The 27936-nt window shown below is 40.9% G+C and overlaps 1 protein-coding gene and 1 long non-coding RNA gene across 2 annotated transcripts; both read right to left on the reverse strand.

Annotated features, from left to right (window-relative positions):
• Positions 1-1556: 1556 nt before the first annotated feature.
• Positions 1557-15199, reverse strand: LOC117496986 (up-regulator of cell proliferation-like). Its single transcript, XM_034148869.1, has 2 exons — positions 14933-15199; positions 1557-8435 (listed from the first exon to the last, which is right to left on the reverse strand). Exons 1-2 carry the CDS (start codon positions 15012-15014, stop codon positions 3760-3762), a joined length of 4758 nt encoding a protein of 1585 aa, XP_034004760.1. The 5' UTR covers positions 15015-15199; the 3' UTR covers positions 1557-3759.
• A 168-nt stretch (positions 15200-15367) lies between these two features.
• Positions 15368-19479, reverse strand: LOC117496989. The gene is made up of 3 exons (XR_004557338.1): positions 19444-19479; positions 19258-19306; positions 15368-15718 (listed from the first exon to the last, which is right to left on the reverse strand). It is a non-coding gene; the product is annotated as an uncharacterized LOC117496989 (long non-coding RNA).
• Between the last annotated feature and the right edge of the window lie 8457 nt (positions 19480-27936).

A 27936-nucleotide genomic window follows, 5' to 3' on the forward strand; every position in this document is an offset into this window, starting at 1 on the left:
ATATATGTTACTAATGAATCCCCTTTACACTGGGTTTTGAATGATTGCACACCTGTTATTTTATATTGTTATGCTATATGATGATTTACAGAACTATAATAATTATTGGGGCTACCAACGTTAACGCTATAACGATAAATCTGAAACCTCTACGCGTTTAAATAAAATGTGTATGTTTTTGTTATATTTGACTGTTTTGTGAAGTAGTTGTGCTCTGTTACTCCTGTATTTAAATGGCCGTTGTCTGGAAAGAATCTGGTGCTGCTGACCTTCATTCATCGTGGACGTCATGAGCCTTTAGTGCCCTCTTGTGTCCTTTTCCCCAAATATAAGTGAGTGTTTTTGTGCAGACTTTATTTGCTATACAGTATTTGGTAGGCCTACAGCCTGTAGTTACTGCTGCATCAAATCATGTTCATTAGTATATGGGGACTTAAAGTAGTATTTGCTGAAAAGAAAAGAGCAAATCTAACACTACTGTTATGTGTGGGTAGTTTATGATGTATTGTTCCCTCAAGTGGCAGAAAGCAGAATTTCACATTAATGTAACTGCTTCTTTCTCACATTTCTTCTTCAATGCTGCACTGTGTCATGTGTCTTCACACAGTGGTTGAATATAAATAAGTACCTTTACTAAAGTTCTCTACTGAAGCAATATTTTTGACATAATTTTCCTTTATACTTCAGCTCCGTAATTTGTACTTAACTGCATATATTTAACACTCAGGTACTAGTTACTTTTACATATAAACACATGGAATACAATATGATAACATGCAGTATGTTACAAATTATAAACCCAGTATTTTTGAAAGTATCTATAATTGGCTCCACATTGACAAACTACAACATTTAAGTGCTAGGAATTTGTAATGATAAAAAAACAGGATAATATAATAACCATAATAATATAATGCTGTGGAAAGAGCCATTCTGTATAACATGCACTTTTTATTTGGATACTTACAGTATATTTAGCTGATAATAGTTTTACAACGTATAATCTGTTCTGGTATTGGCCATTGTGCAGAGTGAGTCATTTTACTGTTTGTACTTCAAGTATATTTGGAAGGCAATAATGTTCACTTTTACATACGCAACATTTTGAATTCAGGACTTTTACTTAAAACCATATTGTTTCCACTTTTACTTAAGTTAAGGATCTGAATACTTATTCTCACACTAGATTTAGGTAACCGTGTTCAGATTGTATGAATACCATGATATAACATGAAAACCTGTCAAATCGTTTTGTTAAAAGACTTGGTTCAACAGAAAAAATACAGACAAAACCTTTTCTAACTAACGTATTTAATACTTCCTAAATGACCAGAAACAGATTTAAATTAGCTTGTGGTAATTATAGTAATTTAAATCCTGATTAAACTGCTGATCTTTAAATGTTATTTTGTAATGCATAGTACCATAAAATAAAGTTTCCTGCACGTTGTTCTGGTGTTGGAAGAATACTCAGTTAAATCTGAAAATCTGGATGAAAAACACAGAAATAAACAGATATATTATTTTCACTTGAGAAAAGAAAACTGACAACTGACTTTGATCAGAATCATTTTATTGTTATATTTGCTTCAACATTTTTTTTTTTCATAGGATCTGACAACATATCATCATTTTGTTGGTTTCCATTATGCACACAACTTTATGTTTGTCAACTTGAATAAAAGTAACAACAAAAAAAGGATATAAATGTTAAACTATATATGATATATTTTTCAACTTTCTTGTCGCTGGATCAACTTTTAATAAATCTGAAAATATCAATACCATGATCAACAGTATTCTCTGCTGTTGGCTTGTTTAGAGGATATTTAATCTACAGACAAAAGTCAGTTACATAAACATTTCTTATTCACTGCCTTTACTTCAAATAAACAAAACAGTAGAGCATATTAAAGAATAATGAGTACATGTTAGAAAACATCTGTTTCTCATGGCCTTTGTACTTTAAGCACTTAGGATGCACTGCAAGAAATGGTGAAAAAAAAAGTAAAATGAGTAAGAATAATAATAGTAAGTAAAACATGATTTAATCACACGGTCTTTGTACGACACAGACCCACGACATCATATTGTGCACACAGCCTGATGTTCTTTAAGAAAATTATTATTATTATAGCAATACATCACAAACTACCCACACATAACAGTAGTGTTATTATAACAATATATCAATGTCTTGCATGAAACTATAACAGTACACATATGAAAGAATAGTGATGCCATTAGATAACATCTGTTTCTCATGGCCTTTGTGCATTAAGCAAAGTTGAATAATAAAACAAAACCTGTAAATAGTTGAGTAAGTAATAATAAGTAGTACAAATAAAAGTAAGTAAAACATGATCTCATCACTAGTCTTTGCCTACGTCATCATTTTGTGCACACGGCGTGAGTGAGATTTTCAAAAATATTATAAAAAATGAATGAAATAACATTTAATATTAAAAATATAAAGGAAAAGATAAAAACGTCTTGCATAAAACTATAACAGTAAAAATATTGAAGACATGAGACAACATCTGTTTCTCTGTTCTTGTATTTTAACATTATCAACAACAACTTCTTGTTTTGCACTAGTCTTTATGAAAAGAGTTGCAATCATCAAAAAACTAAACTCTAACATTTTTTATCTGAGCATTCAAACAGTCCTTCTTTCTCACTTGTTCATCACATCATTATCCGTCTAACAGAATGAAAATCAAAAGTTCATCATCAACAAGATGTGAAGGATGCCACAGTATTTGCACATTAAGCAAAACGTCATCAACATGCACTAACAGTATTTCAACTGAGGCTGGCTTATGTACTCTCCAAGTACACATCAACGTTTATATTTACAATACATGGTGAATAATAAAATGAAAAATGAAAAACTGTTGAGAAAGTAATAATAAGAAGTAAAAACAAAAACAAACATGATCTCATCACATGGTCTTTAGACATCATTGCATGAACACAAGGAATGAATACAAATAATAAAACAAGAAAAAAGTAAGTATTAAAAAGTTCAATAAAATGTATTATTCCCAGACTGGTATGAAATCACACATTTTTCCTCCTGGTTTTTATCTGCAAAATACGTTACTTAAAAGCTCAAATGTGAAGCAATACATGACTCATGCAGACATTTACATCACAAAACATCTCTTTGTTTCCAACACGGTCTTTGTAGTAAACCATCTTTATCAGTGACATCAACTTTGTTGTGCACACCAGTTATAATGCACAACGTTTAACAGTTTACTGAAAATAAATGACAAAAACAAAATAACATAATCTCTTTCTTCAGGTGGACTATGACGCACATCATTTTCAGAATCATATTTTGTTACGCTAGTCATCACACCCAGAGGAATACAACATCTTGAAAATAGAAAAAAACTGAACAATAAAGATTTAAAGAATTGTTCCTCTTTTTTGTTAACATCATTATCGTGCATGGTACATGAGGTCTTATAGAAGATTAATAAAGGGAAAACATAACATTTGTAATCTTAAAAAGAAATAAAAAGTCTCAGATAACTATCTCTAGCTTTTTAACTTCTCTGCAACTTCTTAAACTCATCAGTTGTCAATAATAGTGATCGTCAAACCCCAGGATGCCACTAAAGATCACGGTGCAGTCAACTTTATCACAACAGTGTCGATCTGTTTTGTCTTTTTGCCCTGGCGTGTTCAGTTCCTGTTTCCTTCTGGTTTTCTCTCTCTTGTTAAAGAGATATTTGTCAGGATTGCAGGTTATTCGTTAATGATGTAGGCTTCCTTCAAGTCTTTCAGTGCTTGTTCCTTTGTAATTTTCCTCCATGCTTCTGGAACATCAGCTGGCTTGGCCTTGTATTCCTGGGCAAATCTCTCATTGTATTTAACCAGGACATACTTCCAGTATTCACATGGCTTGATGGTGTTGTCTGGAGGAATGTGCCAGTCTGGGTAGAATTTTCTGTAGTCCTTGTAAGGATGCCATTCTCCATTAGTGTCAGCGCACCTGAATTTAGACTCACTGTGAACATCAGTTGTGCACAGTGTTTCCGACAGCTTCTCAGTGTCTACAATCCTGTATCTACCGAGACCTTGTGGCCGATGAACAGCTGCCTGATGTGTGTGTTTGTCTTTAGATGTATTTGTTGTAAATGGTATGCCTGCAGCCTCACAAGGAACTTTACAAAATGGACATTGATGTCCACAACCAAACACCTGACTGAAAAGCTCATCCTGTGGTTTTGTTGGAAGTTTGTTCACAGTCTCAGTGATGTCTTCAGATGAGAACTCCTTCTGCAGCTGTTCCTTCATTTCACTCAATGATTTGACGAGGCTCTTTGTAAATGGATGGCACGTGCTTTTGATTTGAAACAAGGCAGTTTTTTCAGCCTCTACTGATATCGAGATATCTTTGGTCAAAAATGTGCGCATGTTTTTGATGAGCTCTGTGATGCTTTCCTTGTTATCTGGCAGCAGGACACCATCCTCTCCTTTTGAGGCCCTTTCAGTTGCATCTGTTAATTTATCAACTATGACCTTCAGATTCAGACTTTTCAGTTTGCATAAAGCTTTGTCCTCTGACATTCTTTCCAAGATGTGCTGAAATATCAAGTCCTTCACGTAAATTTCATACTTACAAATGAACTTGACAAAACTCTGAAAGTCTTCCTTTTGCAGCAACTCTTTCTTAATGTTGTACTGGAAAATTTTGCGGCAACTGTACTCTGCTGAATGGCGGCCTGACCTAACTTTATCCACAATGTTGGTTCCCAGATTTTTACGGATGTACTCTTCAACAGCAGGTTTGATACAAAGTCTGACGAAATCATTTGCTTTGCGTTGGCAATCATCTCTCTTTTTGTATAGATCGGTAAAATCCAACAAGTACTGTTGCTTGTGCTTTTCCAACAGAATTCTGGGATCCCTTCCCGACAAGACATTTCTGTGCATTTGAAGGAACTCTCTTGAGGCAATGCCACAGATGTGAAGTTTCAGGTCAATCTCAAACTTGGGCTGGAAAGTGTTTCCTTTAAGAGAATCATCTACTTTTTTCAAAAGATCCTTTGTAAAAGAGTCATGGTAGTCCGAGTCGGTTTTTGCAATACCACGTACAGACCGTGTGCAAGACTCAATGACATTGTCTGCAAGACTCTGCAACTCTCTCTTTAAATGTCTCTTTTCCAAGAGTGGAATACTTGTCCAAGGTACTTTTACATGTTCAGTTTTGACTTCAAAAGGCTTCTTTCCTATGTCCTTTAGGTCTCCAATCTTCTGTAATTCCTCATTGAAGTTACGATTACCGAAGTTAATTCTCAACTGTTCAAGGACTTTTTCAGATATGTTTAGTTCTTTCAGTCCAGACACATTTGCTGTGACTTTTGTCCACATCTGTTGAAAGTCACGTTTCAACTGTTCATCAGAAAGTGTGCGGTGTTCGCGATCACTCAAGAGTTTCATTACTTCTTTTTCTATCATTTCTCTGTGTTTGCTCTGAATGTCCTCAGACTCTTTTGAACTTTTCTTTTCTTCAAGCGCACAATCCAATGCATTGTTTACTGAACGTTGGAATTCGTCTTTAAGACTTTTGATACGGTTGATGAAGTCAATTTTGTTGTCCTTTATCAGATTCACATTTATGTTTTTTCTTTGGTAGTATTCAACAAGTTTCTCGTCCATTTCTTTTCGTCCAACCTTTATTTTGTCGATCAACTGTGATGTTTGTGAGGCAACCATTGTCGTCAAAGTGTTCACATGTGTTTTGTTGTCAGAATTTAAGATCTCTAACTTTGCCCCATCCTGCCAGGAGATCAAGTCTTTTTTGAATTTCCATTCCCATTGACTGAACTCCTTGCAAAGGTTGTCATAAGCACGAGCCACAAGAGTGTTTCTGAAACTGAAGATGAAGTTCTCATATTTGACTGCTTTCCAGAGACTTCTTACCCATTCTAGAAACTCTGGAATCTGTGAAACATCATCGGTCTTGTCTTTGTTCACTGTCTCCAAGAGGTTTTTCTTGAAATCTGCTACAGCTACACTGTAGCCTGTGTTCACTGGTGCCATCGGTGGAGTCCCATGCCAGAGTCCGGGGATGTTCCAGTTGTTTTTTGCTATGTCATAGTCCAGCACATCTGTGAAGCTCTTTATAGAGGGCTGCTTTTCCATTTCTGCAGCAATTTTAGTCATTTCATTGAGTTGGTCCAAGAGAATGTGTCTTGCCTTCAAGTTATTTGAATCAGCGGAGACTCCAGCAACATTCTGGTGCACAAAATGACAAATTGGCTTTTTACCAATTTGTTTCATTCTCAGGAATGCATGGATTGCAATTTGCAGGATATCTTTCATCTCTGTGTAGTTCTCTGATGAAACATTGATAATTGTGACATCACTCAAACCAATGACAAAGGTTGCCAGCTGGTTGTCATGCTCATAACTGTCTTCTAGTTGGGCCAAATGAGGAGACTTGAGGCCCTCTGTGTCAATGAGAACTATGAAGTCACAGTTCAGCTGGTGTTGCATATCATCACTTACTCTGAGGAAGAGCATATAAGCTCCTCTTGTGCATCTGCCACTGCTGACTGGAAACTGCACACCGAACATGGTGTTGAGGAGTGTTGACTTCCCGGAACTTTGGAGACCCAACACGGTCAGTACCAACAGTCTGCTCTTCTCTCCAACCTTCCTGTGTAGCTCCATTAGTACATCTCTCACCCATTTCTCTGGGATGTTGGAAGCATCTCCATCCAAGAGCTCTAAAGGATATCCATCCAACAGCAGTTCAGCTGCCAAACCAGGGAGACGACGTACTTCATCAGCAGAGTTTTGAGACTGCAATGAAAACTCATAGATCAGTCCCATCTCTCTCATGTATTGCTCTAACCCTAATGTGCTTTCCAGCAGCTCCTGATCCAGCTTTGCAATCTCTTTCACATCTTTGTTCTTTTTGTTGCTTTGTTCTGTCCATTTGCGGCGGAGTGAAGATAGCTTATCCCGTGAATAAGCATCCAGTTTGAGTTTCATCCACTTAAGGAAGACATCTCTGCTCTTGCTGTCATTTTTAGGTAACTGTTTAATGAAAGTCTTCATATCATCTGATAGTTTCTGTTTGCCAAGCTTCTTCTTGATTTGTTGTTTTTTTTCCTGTAGCTGAGATTTATATTCTTCAGGTGCCAGAGTATCAGGCCTCTTTAAGCTACATTCCTCTTTCTCTAACTGCGATAACCTTTTCCAGTCAGCGCCTTGCAGAGGAAGCTGTTTTCTCTTGTAGTCTGGTATCTTCTGTACCCTAATTCCTTTGACAATCGTCTCAGCGGTTTCCTTTTGTTCATCACTTGTGCATTCATCCACTGACAGACCAAGTTCAACAGCTTTGTCAACCATATTTTCAATGTTCATTGTGGGTTTTCCAACTGTTATCTTGTTAATGGCTGCAGAAAGTGTCTCTGAGAACCCTACAACATTTACTCTTGGGTCTTTAACTTTCACATTGCTGTTTGGCAAATCTAATTCTTTCACTGTTTTCCTGACAGACTCCATGTCCTCTTCAGCACTTCCATCCTTGCAGTTAACAACCAAGATCAGTTTGGATTTCACATCTTGAAGAGAAGTCAGAATCTCATGCTCCTCTTTTTCAATTTTGTCCAGGAAGACAAAGGTAGCAGTTGACACATGAAACAGAAAAGTGAACTGAGCAAGTGACTCAGAAATGTTTCCTCTCAGATTGGCGAAGGCAATTGGGTCTGGAAATACATCAGGATAATCTTTGCCTCTGGGAAGGTACCAGCTCACCTCTGCCAAGCCATTGGCTATCTGTCTTTTAATTGCTCCTCCTTTCATTTCTCTGTCTATGAAGATATTGTGATTCTGCTGGCCAAGGCTGAGAACTTGATTCAACATTTGGGACTTGGACAGAGTACAGTTTTTGAGCCTCACAAAGGAAAAGAATGGTATCTTTGCTTGGACAATGTTGTCTTCAACAAAGCCTTTTGATTCAGACAAACTGTGTGGACGCCACTCTTTGACAATGTCCCTCAGAGCCCACAGCATCAGGGTACTCTGACTGTTATTGACATGGGGCATCAGCAGTGGGACAGAAAACTGGCACATTGACATCTTGAGGGCCATTTCCTGTTGCAAGAAGCTGTCAGCACAAAGGAATAGTGCTGTTATGAGGTCGAGAGGGTTAACCTCATTGTCTGCAGATTTATCTGCAGTGAAAGGATCACGATCATCATTACCATCATTAAATACCTGTGTACAGCTCCTGCATTCTGCATTGAGTTTAAATAGTTTTCTTAGAAACCACCAAGGTATTTCCTCCACTGATGAGGCAGCTTCTTCATTTATACTGTATTTGTTGATCTCCAATAGAGACTGAAGTGTGATTTTTTCGTGATAGAATTTCTCCAGTCCCAGTTTGGAGAGAAAGGTGAATAGGACTGTCAATGAGAAAATAAAAATATCAAAATATTGTATTTAGAAATTAACAACAGGTATGGCATGCTTGCATTTATTGGTGTATGTGCGTGCATGCTAGTTTTCTTGATTTAAAGAGTAACATGCTGTTACTATTCTTTTGGAATTACAGCTGGGAATATTGGCTTGGTAACTCTCTCTGAAACCACATACTTTTGTTATATCTCTCACAGGCTCCGCCCTCTAATGGACTCTATGGGTACTACTCTCTATCATGCTGTGCGTGCTTTCACCTACTGAATTTACGTAAACGTAGCCGGCCAATCGGGGCGAGCCTACCTGAATGCGCGCGCAGGCCCACAGTATATAAGGCGGCTACAGCCGCCGCCCCACTATCCTTTTTCTCTTTAGACGAGCTGACAACCGAAGAGTTAAATAAACGTACGAAGATTAGAAGAAACGAAAAATGGACTCACCATTACTGGAATCTCGGCCATGCCCCACCTGCCTTGGTTTGATCGCGGGCACCGATCTCCACCACCTCTGTTAGAGTGTTTGGGGGGCCAGGATATGGCCGAGGCGGTGCCATTCACGTTCGCCATTCCAGCGGGGCGAATGGCTCCGTGTGCCGTTGTCGGGCACTTCCGGGTTCGGTCCACCGCCTAAGGTGATGACCATGGCGGCGGAGCGCAGCTGCTTCCAGCGGGCAGCAGGCTGGGCAGGGAGCTGAAAAGAGCTCTGCCACGCTATCGCGGGACAGGGCGACTGCAGATAAACACGGGTGTGTTGGGCATCTCGCTCATTGCTGGAGATGCCCCCACCTCGCCAGATCAGAGCGATTATTTGTAGCTTGATTGTGGCCGCCGCCGTTGTCTGCCGTGTGGTATCCCGGTGAGGGATCACGCCGCATGGCACTTTTCAAAAAGGACCGTGTTGATCTCCTGGGAGCCCCCGTGTTTACGGAAGGGCTCTTTGGATCGGAAAGAACACTGTCCCACACTCCCCGCCCCCTCTGTAAACTCCAGTATAGGAGCCAGCAGGTGGGCGCGTGCACGTGAGTGGAATAAACCGTAGTGCTGTCAAAGCACTGTGCGGGTTCAAGAGAGTGATGTGTGTGTGAGAAATGCATGAAAAAGATTGCATTTATCCCAGAGTAAGAGTCATCTCTCTCCACATTTCCATTTTTCACCATAATGTCCGTTTCAAAGAGATGGCAGTTGACAGAGCCGCGGCCCCACGGGAGCTGCCGCGGTGCGTTCAAGAACCTCAGTAGAAAATCGGCCCCTTTTTCTGTGTCAGCCCCATGCCAAAACTCCCTTTTATGGAAGGTTTGACAGCGGAGTAGGCCACCAGAGAATACTACAGCTTCTTAGCGGTGGCTACAAAGTCGAAAAGAGGCCCTGTTGCAAGAAGTGTGTGTGAAAAATGCATTTGGTAAAAACGATTGCATTTATCCCAGAGTAAGAGTCATATCTCTCCACAATTCCACATTTTCCCATAATGTCTCGTTGAGATCGGCAAGGCCGCTTTCATACGATGTTAATTGGACACCCATTATGAGGTGCGGCGCCCGTGAGAGTGGCCGCGGTGCGTTCAGGGACCTCCGCAGAAGAACAGTGCATTACGTAGTGTAACTCTAGTTCTAAGGTGTAAAATGCATTCAGTAAAAACGATTGCATTTATCCCAGAGTAAGAGTCATCTCTCTCCACATTCCACATTTTCCACATTTCCCCATAATGTCCGTTTCAAGAGACGGCATTATGACGACGCGCGCCCCCCCCCCGAGAGCGGGCCGCGGTGTGTTCATGGACTGAAGAAGCTCCGATTAATGCTTATTTCTCTCTAAGAGAAAACAGCATTATGGTGGAGCGCGCGCTCTCACGGGAGCATGCCGTGGTGCGTTCAGGGACCTCAGTTAAAAATCGGCCGTTTTTTTCTCTGAGTGGAAACTACATTATAGAAAAACGGCCCTTTCTGTGTCAGCCCCTCATGGGTCAAACTTCCTTTTATGGAGGGTTTGACGGCGGAGTGGGCCACCAGAGAGTACCACAGCTTTATAGCTGCGGCGCCGCAGCTGATTGCACATCCCCTAACACAATGTTATGGGGAATGGAAAATCAGAGGTGTATTAACAGAGCGCATGGACAGGACACTGAGTTTTGCAGCATCCCTCCTCCGTTCAGAGGCAGGAGAGAAGCACATCTGTCATCCCAGGAGGAGGTTTCCTCTCAGCATGTGCACTCTCAAGTCAGAGAGAAGGGGCATTATTCCCTGTACTTCCTGGTTCCCAAGAAGACAGGAGAATTCAGGCCCATTCTGGATCTTCAATGCCTGAACCAGCACATTGCATGCAAGAAGTTCCATATGTTAACTATGAAACAGTTACTGAGACTGGTGCAGCCAGGCGATTGGTTCACAACCATCGACCTGAAGAACGCTTACTTTCAAGGCGAAATTGCTCCAAGAGCACAGAAAGTATTCGCGTTTTGCCTTCCAGGGGGTAGCCTACGAGTACAACAGACTGCCGTTCGGCTACTCCCTATCCCCACGCACGTTCAGCCACGACGCTGCAACCGCTGCGGGACCATGGCATGAGGGACGACCTCATAGTTATGGCCAGGTCCAGGGAATGGGCAATACTGCACACAGCCCAATTGATCCTACACCTAACCAAGTTGGGTTGAAAAAGAAGTTGCGGTCAATTGGAAGAAGAGCTCCCCCATACCTCACCAGCAGGTAGAATATCTGGGGGTGATGCTCGATGCAGGCAGACTACGTGTCACCCTGACAGAAAGCAGACAGGCTTCTCTGCTGTGGGCAGTCTGCAGGCTGCGTCAGGAGGCGACGGTGACAGCTTTGATCATCATGCAGACTTTGGGTCTCATGACGGCTGCTCACTCCGTAGTGCCACTCGGACTGCTGCATGCACGTCGCATGCAGATGTGGTTTACCGGCCTTCGTTTAGATCTTAAGACACAAACGACGTCTGGTGGCCATCCCCCCCCTCAGTAGAGAGCAACCTCCGATTCTGGGGGTCCCCAGAGAATCTGCGGAGGGGAGCTCCACTGGGGCAGGTAACCTCCTATATCACAGTCTTCACAGACGCTTCAAAGAAAAAGAAAGTGACAGGATGGGGGGGGGACGTGTCTAGAGAGAGCTGTGGGTGGTTGCTGGCCTCTGGCAGCACAGCAACCTCCTGGAGCTGCAAGCAGTGATGTTGGTCCTACAGCACTGCAAACCCTTAATACAGGGCAAACAGGTGCTAGTAAGGAGCGACAACCGCACCACAGTGGCGTACATCAACAGGCAGGGCGGAGTCCGCTCAATAGCCTGGTTGACCGCGGCAGAGAACCTGTGGCTGTGGGTTTCACAGATTGTGTTGTCTCTAAGGGCTCTTCACATCCCGGGATGGGAGAACAGGGGGGGCCGACCTCATGTCAAGAGGCGGACCCCTGCCAGACGAGTGGAGGCTTCACCCGGAGGTGGTGAAGCAGGTCTGGACTCAGTTCGTTAGAGCAGAGGTGGACCTGTTCGCCAATCGGCCCAACAGCCACTGTGCCCTGTGGTTCTCCCTGGCTCGGTGGGACAACCCGCCCTTGGGGGTCGACACGTTTGCACACGAGCCATGGCCAAGAAAGCTGCTTTACGCCTTTCCACCGCTGCACCTTATCCCCCCCCTCCTGGAGAGGGTGAGGCGGGAACAGCTGTCAATCATCCTGGTGGCCCCAGATCGCCGCCTGGCGCCGTGGTAACGCGGGGGTAACACAGATGATGGTGGGCCAGCCCTGGGCGATTCCTCAGGTCTGGGGAGCGCTGTCTCAGGAAGCAGGTGCAATAGGGGCGTTACCCACTCTGGGCCAACCTCTCCAGGCTGGCTCCTGAGAGGGACAGGCTGAGACAGGTGGGGCTGTCTGATAACGTTATTCAGACTATCCAAGCAGCAAGAGCAGAATCCACCACAGCTTGTTACAGGCCAAAGTGGGCGGGATTCCGGCGATGGTGTGAAGGAAGGAGTCTAGAGCCTCTGTCGTGCACGCTGGGCTCTATTCTTACCTACTTACAGATACTGGTGGACAGGGGGCTGGCTCATTCCACAATTAAGGTGTATGCAGCAGCCATTTCGTCCTGCCATGAGGGATTTGGAGGCAGGTCAGCCTTCAGTCAGCCGCTTATGACGCGGTTTTTGCAGGGGGTCAGGAGGCAGCGCCCGGTAGTGCACGCCTCCGCCCCACAGTGGGACCTGCCGTTGGTGCTCGAGGCTCTGGTCACAGAACCATTTGAGCCTCTGGAGCTTTCCTCCCTAGTAGCACTGTCATGGAAGACAGCATTGCTACTTGCCTTGACTTCGGCTAAAAGAGTGTCCGAGCTGACCGCTCTGTCGGTACACCCAAGTTGTCTTTTGATCCGGGGTGACCGTAGCGGGGCGACACTCAGGCCGAACAACTCCTTTACTCCTAAAAGTATCAGAAGTTCATTCAGATCAAGGGCTATTCAGTTAGGTGGCTTTAATCTTCCACCCCATATTGGGGCCAGGGAGGCTAAATTGCACCTCCTCTGCCCAGTGCGTGCGCTAGCATGCTATGTAGAGCGCACGGCTGCCATTAGGCGCACTGAACAACTGTTTGTGTGCTTTAGGGATGGTGTGGCTGGAAAAGCCCTCTCAAAGAAGCGCCTAGCAGGATGGCTATGCGAGTGCATTACACATGCCTATGGACGGGCGGGGAGAGCCCCCCCCACTGGGGTCCGTGCACATTCTACACGGGCTGTGGCTGTGTCAACAGCCTTACTCAGCGGCGTGAGTGTAGAAGATATATGCACGGCGGCGTCTTGGTCTACGCCAGGCCCCTTCATAAAATGTTATCTCCTGGACATGTCTGGCTCCTTCTCGTCGTCTGTGCTTGCCGGGGCAACGCATGACTGGTGAGAGGGGGGTGGCTGTGGGTCAGCAGGTATCTGAGAGCCTTCCTCACTATTGTCCATGCCCACTCTACACGGAGCGTGTGTGAGTGTGGGGGATGTGGTGCACTTATGTTTTTCCCATGCTCCTGAGGGACCTGGGGAACATGGTGCGCGGTAGGCTCCAGACGGAGTCTCCGCACCATTTTTTTCCATGCACACTCTACACGAGGTAAGCGTGTGTGAGTGTGCCTTATCCAAGTTGCGGCCCCGACTTCTCCACGGTTACAACCGGATGGGAGGAAGTGGGGATGCAGTGGATATTAGCCAAAAGCCGGTCAGGGACGGTGTGGTGGGTCGATGTTGTTGGACGACAGGGCGTTTATACATCGGGGCTCCGCCCACTGTACCCATAGAGTCCAGTAGAGGGCGGAGCCTGTGAGAGATATAACGGGGGGTTACGTATTGTAACCCTAGTTATATAAACACAGGCGGAGCCCTCTACCTGGAGGCCCTGTCTTTCCTAGTCCGCTTGCTGAAGAGTGTATAGGATAGTGGGGCGGCGGCTGTAGCCGCCTTATATACTGTGGGCCTGCGCGCGCATTCAGGTAGGCTCGCCCCGATTGGCCGGCTACGTTTACGTAAATTCAGTAGGTGAAAGCACGCACAGCATGATAGAGAGTAGTACCCATAGAGTCCAGTAGAGGGCTCCGCCTGTGTTTATATAACTAGGGTTACAATACGTAACCCCCCGTTTCTTTCTTGCTGTTTTTGTAGGGATTAGACAAACACACAAGGTTTGTGTAGATTTGTCCACTTTGGAAGACTTTATAGGCATTTATTTTACTGTGTACTGTGTATTGCGACATTCTCACTACAAAGAAAATGTTACCCCAAACATTACAAGAACATTTCCCCATTGCTTAAAGTGGACCTATCATGCTATATTTGAATAATATAGTGTAGGACCATACCTATATAAGGCATATTTATACTTTTTTTTTTTCAAAATACCAAACAGATCATGCATTTTAGCCATGCCTCATTTTGCTCAATTTGACATTTTTTAGCTCTGTATTTGCAAGGGCATATTCAGTGAGAACAGCACCATCTACAGGCCTGGCATATGTACTACAGCGTCTCCAGCGCTTTCGAACGGCAATGGCCGTGGCTGTCTCCTCCTGATTGGTGGAGTTGGCCCAATAGCCGTAGCGCCACTGTCCTGACGTCAGGACAGTGTTCAAATCTGGATCAGTTTTTATCAGATCCGTTGCAGCCCCTTTTTTTTAGATTTGGGTATGGAGGAAAATAGAGAGGGTTGTGTTTTCTGACACTTGGTGAGTTCCCTGGAACACCGGGGACACATATTCATGTATAAAAGACGTACAAAAGTGCATTTTGCATGATAGGTCCCCTTTAAGTGGAAAAAAAGAAACCCAAACAAGATCTTTTAAAGGCTGTTCTTTAGTTTACCCTTGACAACACATTTAATATTTTTTGAGCTGAGGTTTATGACCACCTTTTCACTGATAAATCCTCCATGTTTATTGTAAGTATTGTCTGGACTTTTAATGCCATTACGATAATTGAGATACCAAACATATACACAAGTGGGGAGCGTACCTGCATGTTCTTTTCCGTCTTCATTCGGTCTGTTCATTGAAGACAGGAGCCTGTCCCCTGTACTACGAATCCGGTTCAACATAACCTGGATATGTTTGAGTTACCCGGCTTACCTAATCCAAAACAAACACGCTCTCGCTAAACTGTCCTACGACGCTGGTTATCAACTCGTTAACTCAAGCCAGGGTTTCTCTGTCCGGCTCAAGAAGCTGACTCAGATAAGGAAATATATGATAGGCTACATTATGATGTGATATGATGTGATATGGGACACATAGACGTCTGTACTCACAGTGCCGCGGACTGTACTTAATGTTACTCTGATCCGGTTACTTATGTTGTGGCAGATATTTAAGTAAGCTTTCTTAACGCTAATGTTATAATAGTCAGATTGCTCTGAAGATGGGAGGGGATATTCTATTCATTTTCACGTTCACACAGTCGATGATTTTTGCCGGCCGTCATTCCTGCAACGGCAGTTTTTCTGTATTTCCTTTCTCCTGTAATATGACTTGATAGCTTTAAACTCCGCACACGGAGCTCTGATTGGTCAGCAGGCGGTGCTTTCACTGAGTTGATCTCTTAGCCTGCAACCTAACCTGCTCCGGAGCAGGTTAGCCACTCAGCATAAGTTACCATGGAGATCTAGCCCGGTAAGAAGTGAACCAGCGTCGTAGGACCGGAAACCCAGAGTTTTCCCTAAGGTTAGCTCGCTAAGCGAAAATCCGGCTTCGTAGTACAGGACTCTGGTCTGACTCTTCCTTTAATACTTCTGTGCTTTGAAACCTAGAGACAAAAGTAAAATCGATGTTTTAATTTCACAGAACCAGTTTTTTTTCAAAGAAGCAAACATTGAATTATTTGTTATTCATGTCAAACAAGTTGCAGACAAACAAACCTACATCAAATCATTTAACATCAACTATCCTTTGTCTGTCATTGATTGCTTCTGTTAAAGCCAATTTGGACATTTGCTTATTTATAGTTATAATTAAATAATGTGCAGTTTTGTGTAGTGTTAAAAAAAAGTGATGTAACTTTTAACTTGCAAAAATACAGGAATTTGACCCTGTCTAAGTATCTGACAGATCATAGCAACTGCTTTAACTGCAAAATGCATATGAGACTTGACTTTTGCTTTTAGAAAAATCTCTTTGCACAACTAGAAATGTGTGTCTAAACAAAGACAGAAATATGCAGCATAATTTTCTTCTGATTCAGAAAGCCACATTTTATCCTGATTTTAATCTTAATCAATGTGTGAACTTGCACAAGCGTCATCTCTAATACTACAATAAGCCAAAACTAGACGCACAAAGTAATTTGAACAGCTTTTGCAGATTGATATTTCTAACAACACTCATTACACCTGTTATTTAGAAGAATAGCAAAGAGTATTCAGAATAAACACATTGTGTTGCATCATTGCCCCATCTAAGGAATGAGTAGACCTGACAACTGGATAAACGTGTTGCTTATATGTGTTCTTATGGAATAGTGTAGAGGATAAACGTAGTTAATCCTTTTGTGGAAAGAATGAATGATATGACAATATTTCAGTTGTTTTCTTAACCCACAACCGTGATTGTGTGAAACTGATTTCAGACTAAAGAAGAGCTCAGTGGTTAGAGCTGATGGCCCATATATGCAGGTTCGAACCTGCTGCGAAAGAATAATGCCATTCCCTCTGGCAACACTGTAACTTGAATATAGGCACTCTACCACGGCACTTCAATATATCAAATATTGAAATAAATGTGAAAACATAATTCACCAAATGCATAAAGAAAAGTACCTGCAGCAAAGTAGTACAAGTGATACAAGTAATACGTTTCACAGACTTTCAGCTGTCATATGACATCCAAGCCTCGCCCTGAACCACAGGGTTTCATCAATAAATCATTTTAATGACATCAAACCAGTGTTATCTTCAATGTCTATATGCTTAGTTGCCCAAATTAGTAAATATCATGGTAAATGTTTTTATAGTAATGTGTTTAATGTGGAACACCTTTTTTTTAGATTAATAATGTGTTATGAGTAGCTTCTATGTCAGGTTACCCATTAGCTATTTCATTACCAGTAGTTATTATTAAAAACATAATTAAGACACATCTCTTTTTGAATTTAGTGCTTCTTATTTTTTAATGAATATTTTAATATTTTTTGTGGGGGAAATGTGAAATTGTTCTTGAATCCTTCCTTGTCTTGTTACTCAGTGACTCCAAAATCATAATATTACTGCACTTAACAAATCGGAAACTTGTTTTAATTGAATTTGGAGTAATTTGGTCTCATGATATGAAAGCTATTAAAATAAATGAAATCCAATAAAGATGATTATGTTAGCAATACTGTTCTGCATTGATTAAGATTCATAAAGTCACACGATATAGAGGCGATTGAATTCAAGAAATGTAAACAAAAACAAAACCAGCAGATTGTTTTTTTTTTTAATATTTTTACGAAATGTACAAATATCCCAAAAAGGGCAAAAAAGGTTTTGTCCTACTTGTCCGGTGTGGAAATATAATGCTTCATTGATTTGGATTCATTAAGTAACATGACATAGAAGCTGTTGAAAACAAACAGGCTTCAATAAACTGCTGCATTTTCATAACAATGTTGATATGAAGCAGAACAAGAGGTTAAGTGTATTAGATATACAATAGTGCATTGATTTGTAATCTTTGGGTCATATGACATAACATATGTTGATAAAAAAAACAAGAGTTTTCAATAAATAAATAAAAATACTGATTCTTTCATATCGATATTCATATTTGGAAAATTCATTCAAATCCTATAAAATAGGTGTCCTTGTTTTCAAAATAATACAATTCTGCATTGATGTGGAGTCATAATGTCACATGATATGGAAGCTATTGCAAACATCCAGCAGTTTTAAATGTAATTACTTTTTTATGGAAACAGAACAGATGCATTTTAAAAACAATATGCACGTTAAATCTAATAAAAATAAGTGTGTATTCTTTTCAGTGCAGTAACAATATCTGGTATTGATTTGGAGTAATTTGGTCACATGACATGGAAGCTCTTTAAAAACACTGATATTATCCACTGCTATTATATTTATGCAAAATCAATTCATTAAACATCAGTAACCTAAAATGTGTACCACATTGGCATATTTTCTGTAAAGAACAGGTACAAAAAAGATCAGTATTATGATTATTATTATTATTGTTAGGGATTATCAAGTTCAATAATAATAACTGGTAATGATTTATAGATAATGGGTCACATGACATAGAAGCTATTGAAGAATATAGATATTTGAATTTTAAGTAAAATCAATTCATGACACATTAGTAATTTAAAAAGAAAGGTTCGCCACATAAAACACACTATTATAAAAACATTTAGCTTAATAATGATAATAATACCGAGTCGGGTATTCAAGATACCAGTATAGCAACCAGTGCCAGCAACAATCGCTGCGAGGTGTGTGGACGTTGAAAGGATTCAAAGACCGCATGCAGCTACTGCAACAAGTCAACATACTCTGATATTCTGTGCGACACATACACCATATGTATTTTTCACATGTACTGTATTTCATCAGCAGACACCAAAACAGTGTACATTTCATCAATCATCTGCAAATTATTTTTGAGGGATGTATTTCATAGCCAGTATCTAAAACAATTTGAATGTGGTTCTTGTGTTTCCACAGCTGTTCAACACCTGTAATTTATTTATGGCTTGCATTTTAATTAGAAAAATGTGACAATCGTTTGTCAATCAGTTCAAAAATAATTATCATTATTGAATAAAATGTTTATTTTCCATTTTTCTAAAAATAAGAATGAATAGGCAACCTAAGACCTTATCTTAGGTATACTTACAGGGGTTCTATTTTTGTATATTTTAACTTTATCACAGAATATGAATGAAACTTCAATTGTTAAATGTGAAATAGCAGAGAGTAATTGCAGACATTAATCATATATTTTATCTTTATTGTTGGGAATTGAGATGAAAACAATATACGAATTTTATATTTAAATAGTTATTTCCGTATTGCTTTTATAACCCTATTAAAGTATTCAGAAACAGAATCAGAATACCTTCGTGGGTCTGAGCCAAACAGTACCATCGGGCCCAAAATATGAAACAATACTACAAGGGTTGTATTACTGTCGCAAACTACCCAGGAAAGAAGTTAACCACTTTTAGGACTAAAAACCCATGGCGTTCTCATTGAAGTTACCTCACTAAACCAAATAATGCTTCATGGTACAGGCTTGCATTTCAATCATTTCTTATTAGTTTTAATGTAAGTAAATATAGATGAACTCTACCTGCAAGCTCTGGTATTTCTCTGTTCATCGTAGACATTTCTCTATAAAACTAGAGGAAAATATAATTAGCACGAAGATCAGTGAAACACACTTGATTAAGTATCATTTATAACTGTATTAAGTAATGCTATATATTAACAGTACTAATAGTAAACATTTTCCAGCATAAGGTTAACTGAGACTTACCAGAAATCTGGTGGCAGGAGACTGAGGCTCTCTTTGTCTGCTCTGATATTTATACTGCCAGAGAAACCGAAAGCATTTGCCGGCAAAATTGTGTTAACACCCATATCATCCATCAACAAGCCATTCCCCATAAATCAGTCATTTCCTCCTCACATTTTTAACCTTTGCATTGTCTTTCCATTCACAAGTAACCTTTGTCCTCCCTTCGGTCCAAACTTACCTGGTCTACTTTGACAGTTTGAGTCACACAGTATAAATTATCACCACATTTTGTGTTACAACTTGATATAAACCTAATTTCAAAAACATTAATACCTATTTTACATTGTTTTTTTGCCATCAGAAGTTATCTGACGACTATGCCATCGTCGGCCTCGTCTCTATTGAGGACGACAGTGAGTAAAGGGAACTCAATCAGAACTTCACCCTCTGGTGCCAGAGAAACAAGAAGGGACTTTTTCTCAGACTGTTTCTGCTGAGGAGACTGAGGTATTTTGGGGTGCAGGGGGCACTCTTTCAGATATTTTATGACTCTGTTGTGGCATCAGCCATTTTCTATGGTGTGGCCTGCTGGAGCAGCAGCATCTCGGCTGCTGACAAGAAGAGACTGAACATACTGGTAAATAAGGCCAGCTCTGTCCTGGGGAGTCCTCTGGACACTGTGGAGGGGCAACACATCCTCACTCCCAGGTCGGCGTATGTTGACGTTATGTCAAGGTCCCCTGTGGTCTTTTTCCAACGCAAGGGGGGCGGCCCTTACCGTACATTTTCAACTTTCCGGGATGTCCATAGGCTTCTATATAGCTCCCTAAACGTATGTTGTAGACGACTTGAGATCGCGAGTGAATGTTTCCCGCCACGGGCCATTCTCTGCTGAAGCATACGTTGCGAGACTGCATTGCATTAAAAATCAAATCAAATCAAATCAGGTTTTATTTATAAAGCACATTTAAAAGCGATTTTTGGTCGAGCCAAAGTGCTGGACATGTAATAAAAACACATTACTACAAATCACAATAAACGACAATAAATTACAACAGATATATCAAAAACATTATGCTCTCTATATATTGTCTTTATTATGCTTTAAACAGTGTCTCGGGCTTTGGCTATAGGGCGGCTCAAAGTATTTTGTCCGGCCGTTGTGAAGACTGCTTTGTTTATTGTCCTTGTTTTTGTTTTAAATAAAGCATTTTCAATCGAGACATGCCAAACATGTGACGTCATATGACGCGTCGCATCTGAGCACAGGGAGCAGGGAGACCCCAGGGCAGCATACGTTGCGAGACTCCATTGCATTAAAAACATTATGCTCTCTATATATTGTCTTTATTATGCTTTAAACAGTGTCTCGGGCTTTGGCTATAGGGTGGTGTAGGTACCATATCTGCACGGCCAACCAGATCAGCACGGGTCCGTTACGCGTACTAATGACGTCACGCATTGACTGTACGGCAACCCAAGAGGACATTTTACACGGCCAAATTCCGCAAAGAATATTAAAAAATAACAATCGACAGTGAATGTATGTTAGTGGAACTGTGTCAGGAAAGTGAAGTGTTAATTAAGTAATGTTATTGAAGAACTGAAATGCATAAAATTGAAAGTTAAAGGACACCTATCATGCTATATTTAAATGATATATTGTAGGGCCATACCTATATAAGGTATATTTATAAGTTTGTTTTCAAAATACCAAACAGATCATGCATTTTAGCCATGCCTCATTTCGCTCTATGTGCTGTTTGCTGTCTACAGGGCTGATTTTGTGAGCTGCAGCTGACCACGCCCCCCTGCAGGAGAGGGAAGCCGTGCTCTGATCAAGTCAAGAGGGGGAGAAAAAAAAGATCTATATTTATATATACAGTCTACTGTTTTATTATATTATTATAGGCCTATAGAGTCGTTATTCATTTGTTTTAAAGCTCAATAAATAACAAAGAAGACCTTTGACCGGCACTTTTCTAATTTTGTCCGGAAGATTTAAACTTTAATGGACATCTTGACCGGCGAAAGAAACTGAAACTGAAACTCTGCTGCACGGTCCCCTCGTTCCTTAGAAGAGGCGGAGAGGTGGGTGTTTGTCATCTGCTGGTGGACTAACCGGAGAGAATTACAGTGCTTGCCTCGACGGGGAGGGATTGCATTGAATTAAAGCAGCGGGAGCAAACGCTTGCCTCGGGGAGGGAGAAAAAAAGCCACAGCGGAGAATAAACAGAAGGGTAACCATGGTAACTATGGGCGGGAAGTCTTCTTCGCTGCTTTTGTGGCAGACTACAGCGCCACTTACAGGCCTGGCATATGTACTACAGCGTCTCCAGCGCTTTCGAGCGGCAATGGCTGGCCGTGGCCCAACCCCACATTCCCCTGATAGGTGGAGAGTTGGCCCAATAGCCGTAGCGCCACTTCTGTGACGTCATAGAAGTGTTCAAATCTGGATCAGTCTGTATCAGATCCGTTGCAGCCCCTTTTTTAGAGATTTGGGTATGGAGGAAAATAGAGAGGGTTGTGTTTTCTGACACTTGGTGAGTTCCCTGGAACACCGGGGACACATATTCATGTATAAAAGACGTACAAAAGTGCATTTTGCATGATAGGTCCCCTTTAATATGTATCATATCCCTCCGAAATATGGTCGTAGACTTTACTGATGATTTAGAATTTATTGAAACTCCACACTCAACGTAAGAGATTGTGCCTCTTCGGTGGGTGCTAACATTTAAACATAAACTTTATTCTTTACTTTCTCCGTCTTTATGATATCAGATACCGTCACGTTGTTTCCATCGCAACAACAACTTCCTGTCAACAGCTCCTGTTTCACCAGCTTAATACAGTTATCATCACTGCTACTTTAGATATGAAGGGGGTTATGTTTTTTTGTCTGTGTTCTGGGTTCCTGCAGATTTTTGAACAGACAGTAGGCTACACACGTTCAGAGGATGAACATTATTATTGTGTGTGTGTGTGTGTGTGTGTGTGTGTGTGTGTGTGTGTGTGTGTGTGTGTGTGTGTGTGTGTGTGTGTGTGTGTGTGTGTGTGTGTGTGTGTGTGTGTGTGTGTGTGTGTGTGTGTGTGTGTGTGGTGACTCAGCCTGGTTAGTAAAAGATTATTTCAATCTCTGCACTCCTGCAGGAAGGAAATGGTACACATATTCAACATTAATATTTTTGCTAGAGTAATTGTAATACCATTCATAAATCTTTTTTCCTGCAAAATCTTTCCCTCATTGATGGAATAAGAGCAGTGGGGCGTTCTGCTGAAGCAGATGGTTTTTCAGATAAAACTAATGATCAATTTTTGTGATGTAGTCTAGTCTATTTTGTTACCACAAAGTTGACGTCATTAGAGCATATCTCACATATGTTATGCTTTATTTCCTTTATGCGTATTCCATGCGTTTTCTTGTGTGTTTCACAAATCCTGTATACATTCTGTATTTTTGATTTTCAGATGTTATTATGTAATGGAGTGTTTCTGTGTATTTAATTGTAATATAGTTGGCTTTACTGTTGGTGTGACAAAACAAGCAATTTAAACTAGTGAGTTCTGGGAAACTGGGTCTGACTATTTTATGTTTTTTTCACATTTATAAATGAGGAACAGCATGATATTTAAGAAGACACAACTGGAACTAGCATTTTTCATTATCAGTTAAAATAAGTGCTTAAACATAGTTAACATTGCAGGAAAGCAATATATTAGACGTTAAGTACTTTGTCAGGCTTAATATTTATCTGTAGATACAAATTTCACTGTGTGTGCTGTGTGCTCTGCATGTGTGACCATCAAAGAGGGTTTCATCCCTCCATATTCATCTTCTATACCCCCAAAGCTTTTTTCTTATTCAAAAGAAGACCTTAACCTAAAGTATTGTTTAATGTTTAAATAAAGCCTTATTAGTTTGTCTGTTTTGCACATCCTCCTATTAATATCTAATAATAAAAATAATAAAATTCAATAACGTGCTTTAACCAGTAGGTGTCCCTTTCTATCAGCTGGGCACTGTTATGGAGTAAATACAGCCTATCTACCAATTGGATCAAATATAAAAGTTAGCTGAATTAGTGTTGATACTGCAAGGAGACGTATTGTGTGAAAAGAAATGTAAGATGTTGTTTAATTGATTATATATGATCCACGTCACGTTTTAAGTTTTGGCGGCAGTTCTTCCTGTTTGTCTAGAAGTCTTGTCATCAGGGCTCTATACATAGAGTTAACTACGGCAGATATGTCATATTTAATGCAGCCAAAACGTGTATTACAATGCCGTTATGTGATGACTTTCAAAGAGAAAAGCAAGCACACTCGGAATAAAGTATTATTCTATTTTAAAAAAATGTTTTCGGATTTCACATCGCATAAACACCAAATCCCAGCGTGCATTGCGGCTAAACCATCCAATCATCGAGCTGAGGATCTTGCCTACGTCTGTTTCTGGTTTCGTTTTCGTTTATGTATTTTGTTATACACACATTCCTTCACATTTAAATTTGAATTTACATTAAAGTATTTCGTGAGGCCTTCTAACATGTTTTTAAATATAACTACGGTTGTAGTTGAAGAGTTTGTAAATTAACATGAACCGAAGCTGTTGCCTGGCAACGCAATCGCAAAACGTCACGTCCGTTAATTCCACATCCACACCTTTATATATACAGCCTATGATCCACACACATGGATTAACATCGATTTAATACATTAATGTAGCCTTTGTTTCTGCTAACAGAGGTGTCGACCAGCTAGGGCAACAAGAAAATCGGCTAAATCGAGTGTGACGAATAAAAAATAAATGAAAAACATCAAATTTTTACAATAAAAACCGACCAATAGTCTTGGTAGAGCATTTGCTTGGCACTTCCGGGTATTTCTCCACTGGTTGGGCCATGTTAACAATACCGTGTAACTGTCACGTTTGAAGGGACGAAACCGTGACATATTCACGTCTCCCAGCATGGTAGATCGTCACATGTTCACGTCTTGCCGTGATACCGGGTTGCACTGTGGAGGTGGTGGGAGACAGGAGTCCTCTGGACACTGTGGAGGTGGTGGGAGACAGGAGAATGGCAGCCAAGCTGTCCTCCCTGCTGGACAATGTGCCCCACCCCCTCCAGGACACCCTGGGTGTTTCTCAATCGCGAGTAAAGCTGCTTCAGAGCCACTATTTCAAGCATACTACGTCATCGAGTGCCGCCGAAGTACTGTTCCAATCTCCAGTATACTTGGAAATCTACCGAGCCCGGCGTACTCCGTTTGGAGAAATATCGAGTCTGCACATGAGTAGACTTCGCGGTCTTAAAATCCCCACAATGCTTTGCGCACGGACCAATTTCCCCAAATCTGTGGCGGAAGATGTAAGGCGGGGCCTCTCATATGACGCACACCTGCACACTTGCTAGCGTGTTCCACACTTCGTTTTCCGAATGCCAGGAAGTATTCTTGACTCGCTTCTGAAGCAAGATGCTCGGCAGACATGTGCTACCAAGCAAGCGTACTCGCGATTGAGAAACACCCCCTGTCTGCACTGTGCAGCTCCAGGCTGCTGCACCCCCGCTGTCTCACGGAGAGATACCGCAGGTCCTTCCTTCCTGCAGCGGTCAGACTTTAGAACCAGCACGGCCCATGGTAGACCCCCACACACACACACACACACAAAAACAAACACAGACTACGACACCACTGTTGTGCAATAACACTTGTGTGCAAGATGCAAATTGAATTATATTACGAATGTTAGTAGTAAATTAAATTAACTTTTTTATTTTAAATATTATATGCCTGTCCTTTCTATTAGTGTTTTGTCTTTTTGTCTCTATCTTCACTCTTGCCTTTTTTCTGTAACAAGGTAAATTGCCCCTATGTGGGACGAATAAAAGTATTCTGATTCTGATTCTGATTGTAATTATTGTGTAGACCTAATATCCGTGAAATTATATAACATTTTTCAGTAATTTCTTTTAAAATGTTGAATCATTTTTTACTATAGCTAAGATCAGAGGAACATGTGTTGAGATATTATGACAGATGGTATATATTAAAATATAATCAGGATAATGGCTTGAAACCTTTTCAAATATGATGCTTTCTGCTGCATTTACTGTAAATCCTGTGTAACACATTCGTTGCAAACTTCATTCCAATGAATTCCCCAAAGTATTAGTTAAGTTTTCATTGTCAATAAACCGAATTTCGAAAAGTTATAAAATATATTTTGAGTAAATATTGAGTTGTCACTAAACACGTTTGGAGTCTTGGTCGTGTACTTATATGGTCGAGGCCTATAATATCTACGAGAACACACAGAGTATAAATCTGAGTAAGGAAAGATAAGAGAAAGCACAAAGAAACGTAGCCTTATCAGTGTTGAATTTTCCTCCATTTAGCCTCCCACTACCCCTAAAGGACAGTTTGTAAGATGAGCAGCAGATTTACTCAACAAGGCACAACCTCGCACAGTAAGGGAACTTTTAGTCTGACTGGAACACACATTTTTCATCAGCTTAGCACACCAGGCGGGTTTACATTCAGCTCAAGGAAACAGGTGTGAACATTAAGTTTGAATGTGTGTGTGTGTGTGTGTGTGTGTGTGTGTGTGTGTGTGTGTGTGTGTGTGTGTGTGTGTGTGTGTGTGTGTGTGTGTGTGTGTGTGTGTGTGTGTGTGTGTGTGTGTGTGTGTGTGTGTGTGTGTGTGTGTGTGTGTGTGTGTCAATTACAGGAAGAGACTCACATGTTTTCTGAGGGCAGGAGTTTTGCATTCAAACATATCTCATGTTCTCTTTCGGTATCATGATCACAAGATAACCAAGGGAAAATACCACTCCTTCCAAACTATTAGAAATAGATATCTGTATGTTCAACATGGATTATTTTTCTTTACTTCCTGATGAAATGTAATATGTAGCCTTACGAAACATTCATAAAAAATGTTTCTTCTTGGATAAACATATTTTTTCACCAATCTTAAAGTGTTATGTATTTTTTTGTTAACAACATTAATTGTATGTATATGAATTAAGATTTAAAGTAAATAAATAATATTCTACACACTTCAACTCGACTAACTCAAATCCCTGTCGTAGAAGAAGAGACGAGAAGCAAGGCCACCTCGACTGAGGATTCTCCGGAGCCTGAAGCCAACACTTGCTGTGTGTTCAGTGTCAATACTCCAGCTTGGGTCAATGGAAAGATACATAATAATAATATTTACTTTTTTAGTATAATTAAACTTTAGTTAACCTTTTATTCAGATTGTGGTTTTTAACTATTCTCCCTCCTGATTTCAAAAGAAGAACCTATGGAGCTTTTCAATGGGAGTCCTAGGCTCCTTTTGAACCTAGGTGGCGTTGTCCCCTATAACAAATACAAAACATATTGTAGTTTTAATTTAATTTTAGTTTGGTTTCCATACAGATTTAGACAGAGCTTCAAGTGGTGTGCAGGCAACCATTTTGAGATGTTAGCCAGACAATCAAAGATTAGTGTAGCAACCTGGGTTTTTAGAGAGACAAAAAAACAAAACAGTTGTTATCATGTATTCAATAAGCATTCATTCTGATGGATGAAGGCGTAAAATGTAGCAATGGGCAGAAAGAAAAAGTCAATTTGGGGGATATCAGACCAGTGCCCCTTCCTCTGCCAGTGGGTCTGGGTGTTTGGTGAAGGAGTCGGCTATGAGCAGCAGGAGCAGAAGTATTAGCTGGAGTAATCCAAGTCTCAGAGAGAGCAAGGAAATCAAGGGATTGCTGGGGAGTAAAGCCAGAGATGAACTCAGTCTAGTGAGTAGCTGACTGGCAGTTCCACAGGCCTCCTGTCACAAGGTGTTGGATATGCGTGGATTGGGTGGGATCGATAAGAGATGAGAGGATATGGATGTTAGAATATGGTCGAGGCCTATAATATACGAGAAGACACAGAAACAAAGAGTAGACACAAATCTGAGTTAGGAAAGATAAGAGAAAGCACAAAGAAACGTAGCCTTATCAGTGTTGAATTTGCCTCCATTTAGCCTCCCACTACCCCTAGGACAGTTTGTAAGATGAGCAGCAGATTTACTCAACAAGGCACAACCTCGCACAGTAAGGGAACTTTTAGTCTGACTGGAACACACATTTTTCATCAGTCTAGCCCACCAGGCGGGTTTACATTCAGCTCAAGGAAACAGGTGTGAACATTAAGTTTGAATGTGCGTGTGTGTGTGTGTGTGTGTGTGTGTGTGTGTGTGTGTGTGTGTGTGTGTGTGTGTGTGTGTGTGTGTGTGTGTGTGTGTGTGTGTGTGTGTGTGTGTGTGTGTGTGTGTCAATTACAGGAAGAGACTCACATGTTTTCTGAGGGCAGGAGTTTTGCATTCAAACATATCTCATGTTCTCTTTCGGTATCATGATCACAAGATAACCAAGGGAAAATACCACTCCTTCCAAACTATTGGAAATAGATATCTGCATGTTCAACATGGATTCTTTTTCTAATTATTTCCTGATGAAATGTAATATGTAG

The sequence above is a fragment of the Trematomus bernacchii genome, unplaced genomic scaffold (assembly GCF_902827165.1).
Source record: "Trematomus bernacchii unplaced genomic scaffold, fTreBer1.1, whole genome shotgun sequence".
Taxonomy (NCBI): Eukaryota; Metazoa; Chordata; class Actinopteri; order Perciformes; family Nototheniidae; genus Trematomus; species Trematomus bernacchii.

Excerpts from the sequence above, each read along its gene's own strand:
- LOC117496986 (XM_034148869.1), bottom strand. The coding sequence starts at position 15,014 with ATGTTGAACCGGATTCGTAGTACAGGGGACAGGCTCCTGTCTTCAATG. Across the intron at positions 8,436-14,932 it reads AGACGGAAAAGAACATGCAG|TCCTATTCACCTTTCTCTCC; the intron begins GTACGCTCCCCA and ends TCTCATTGACAG.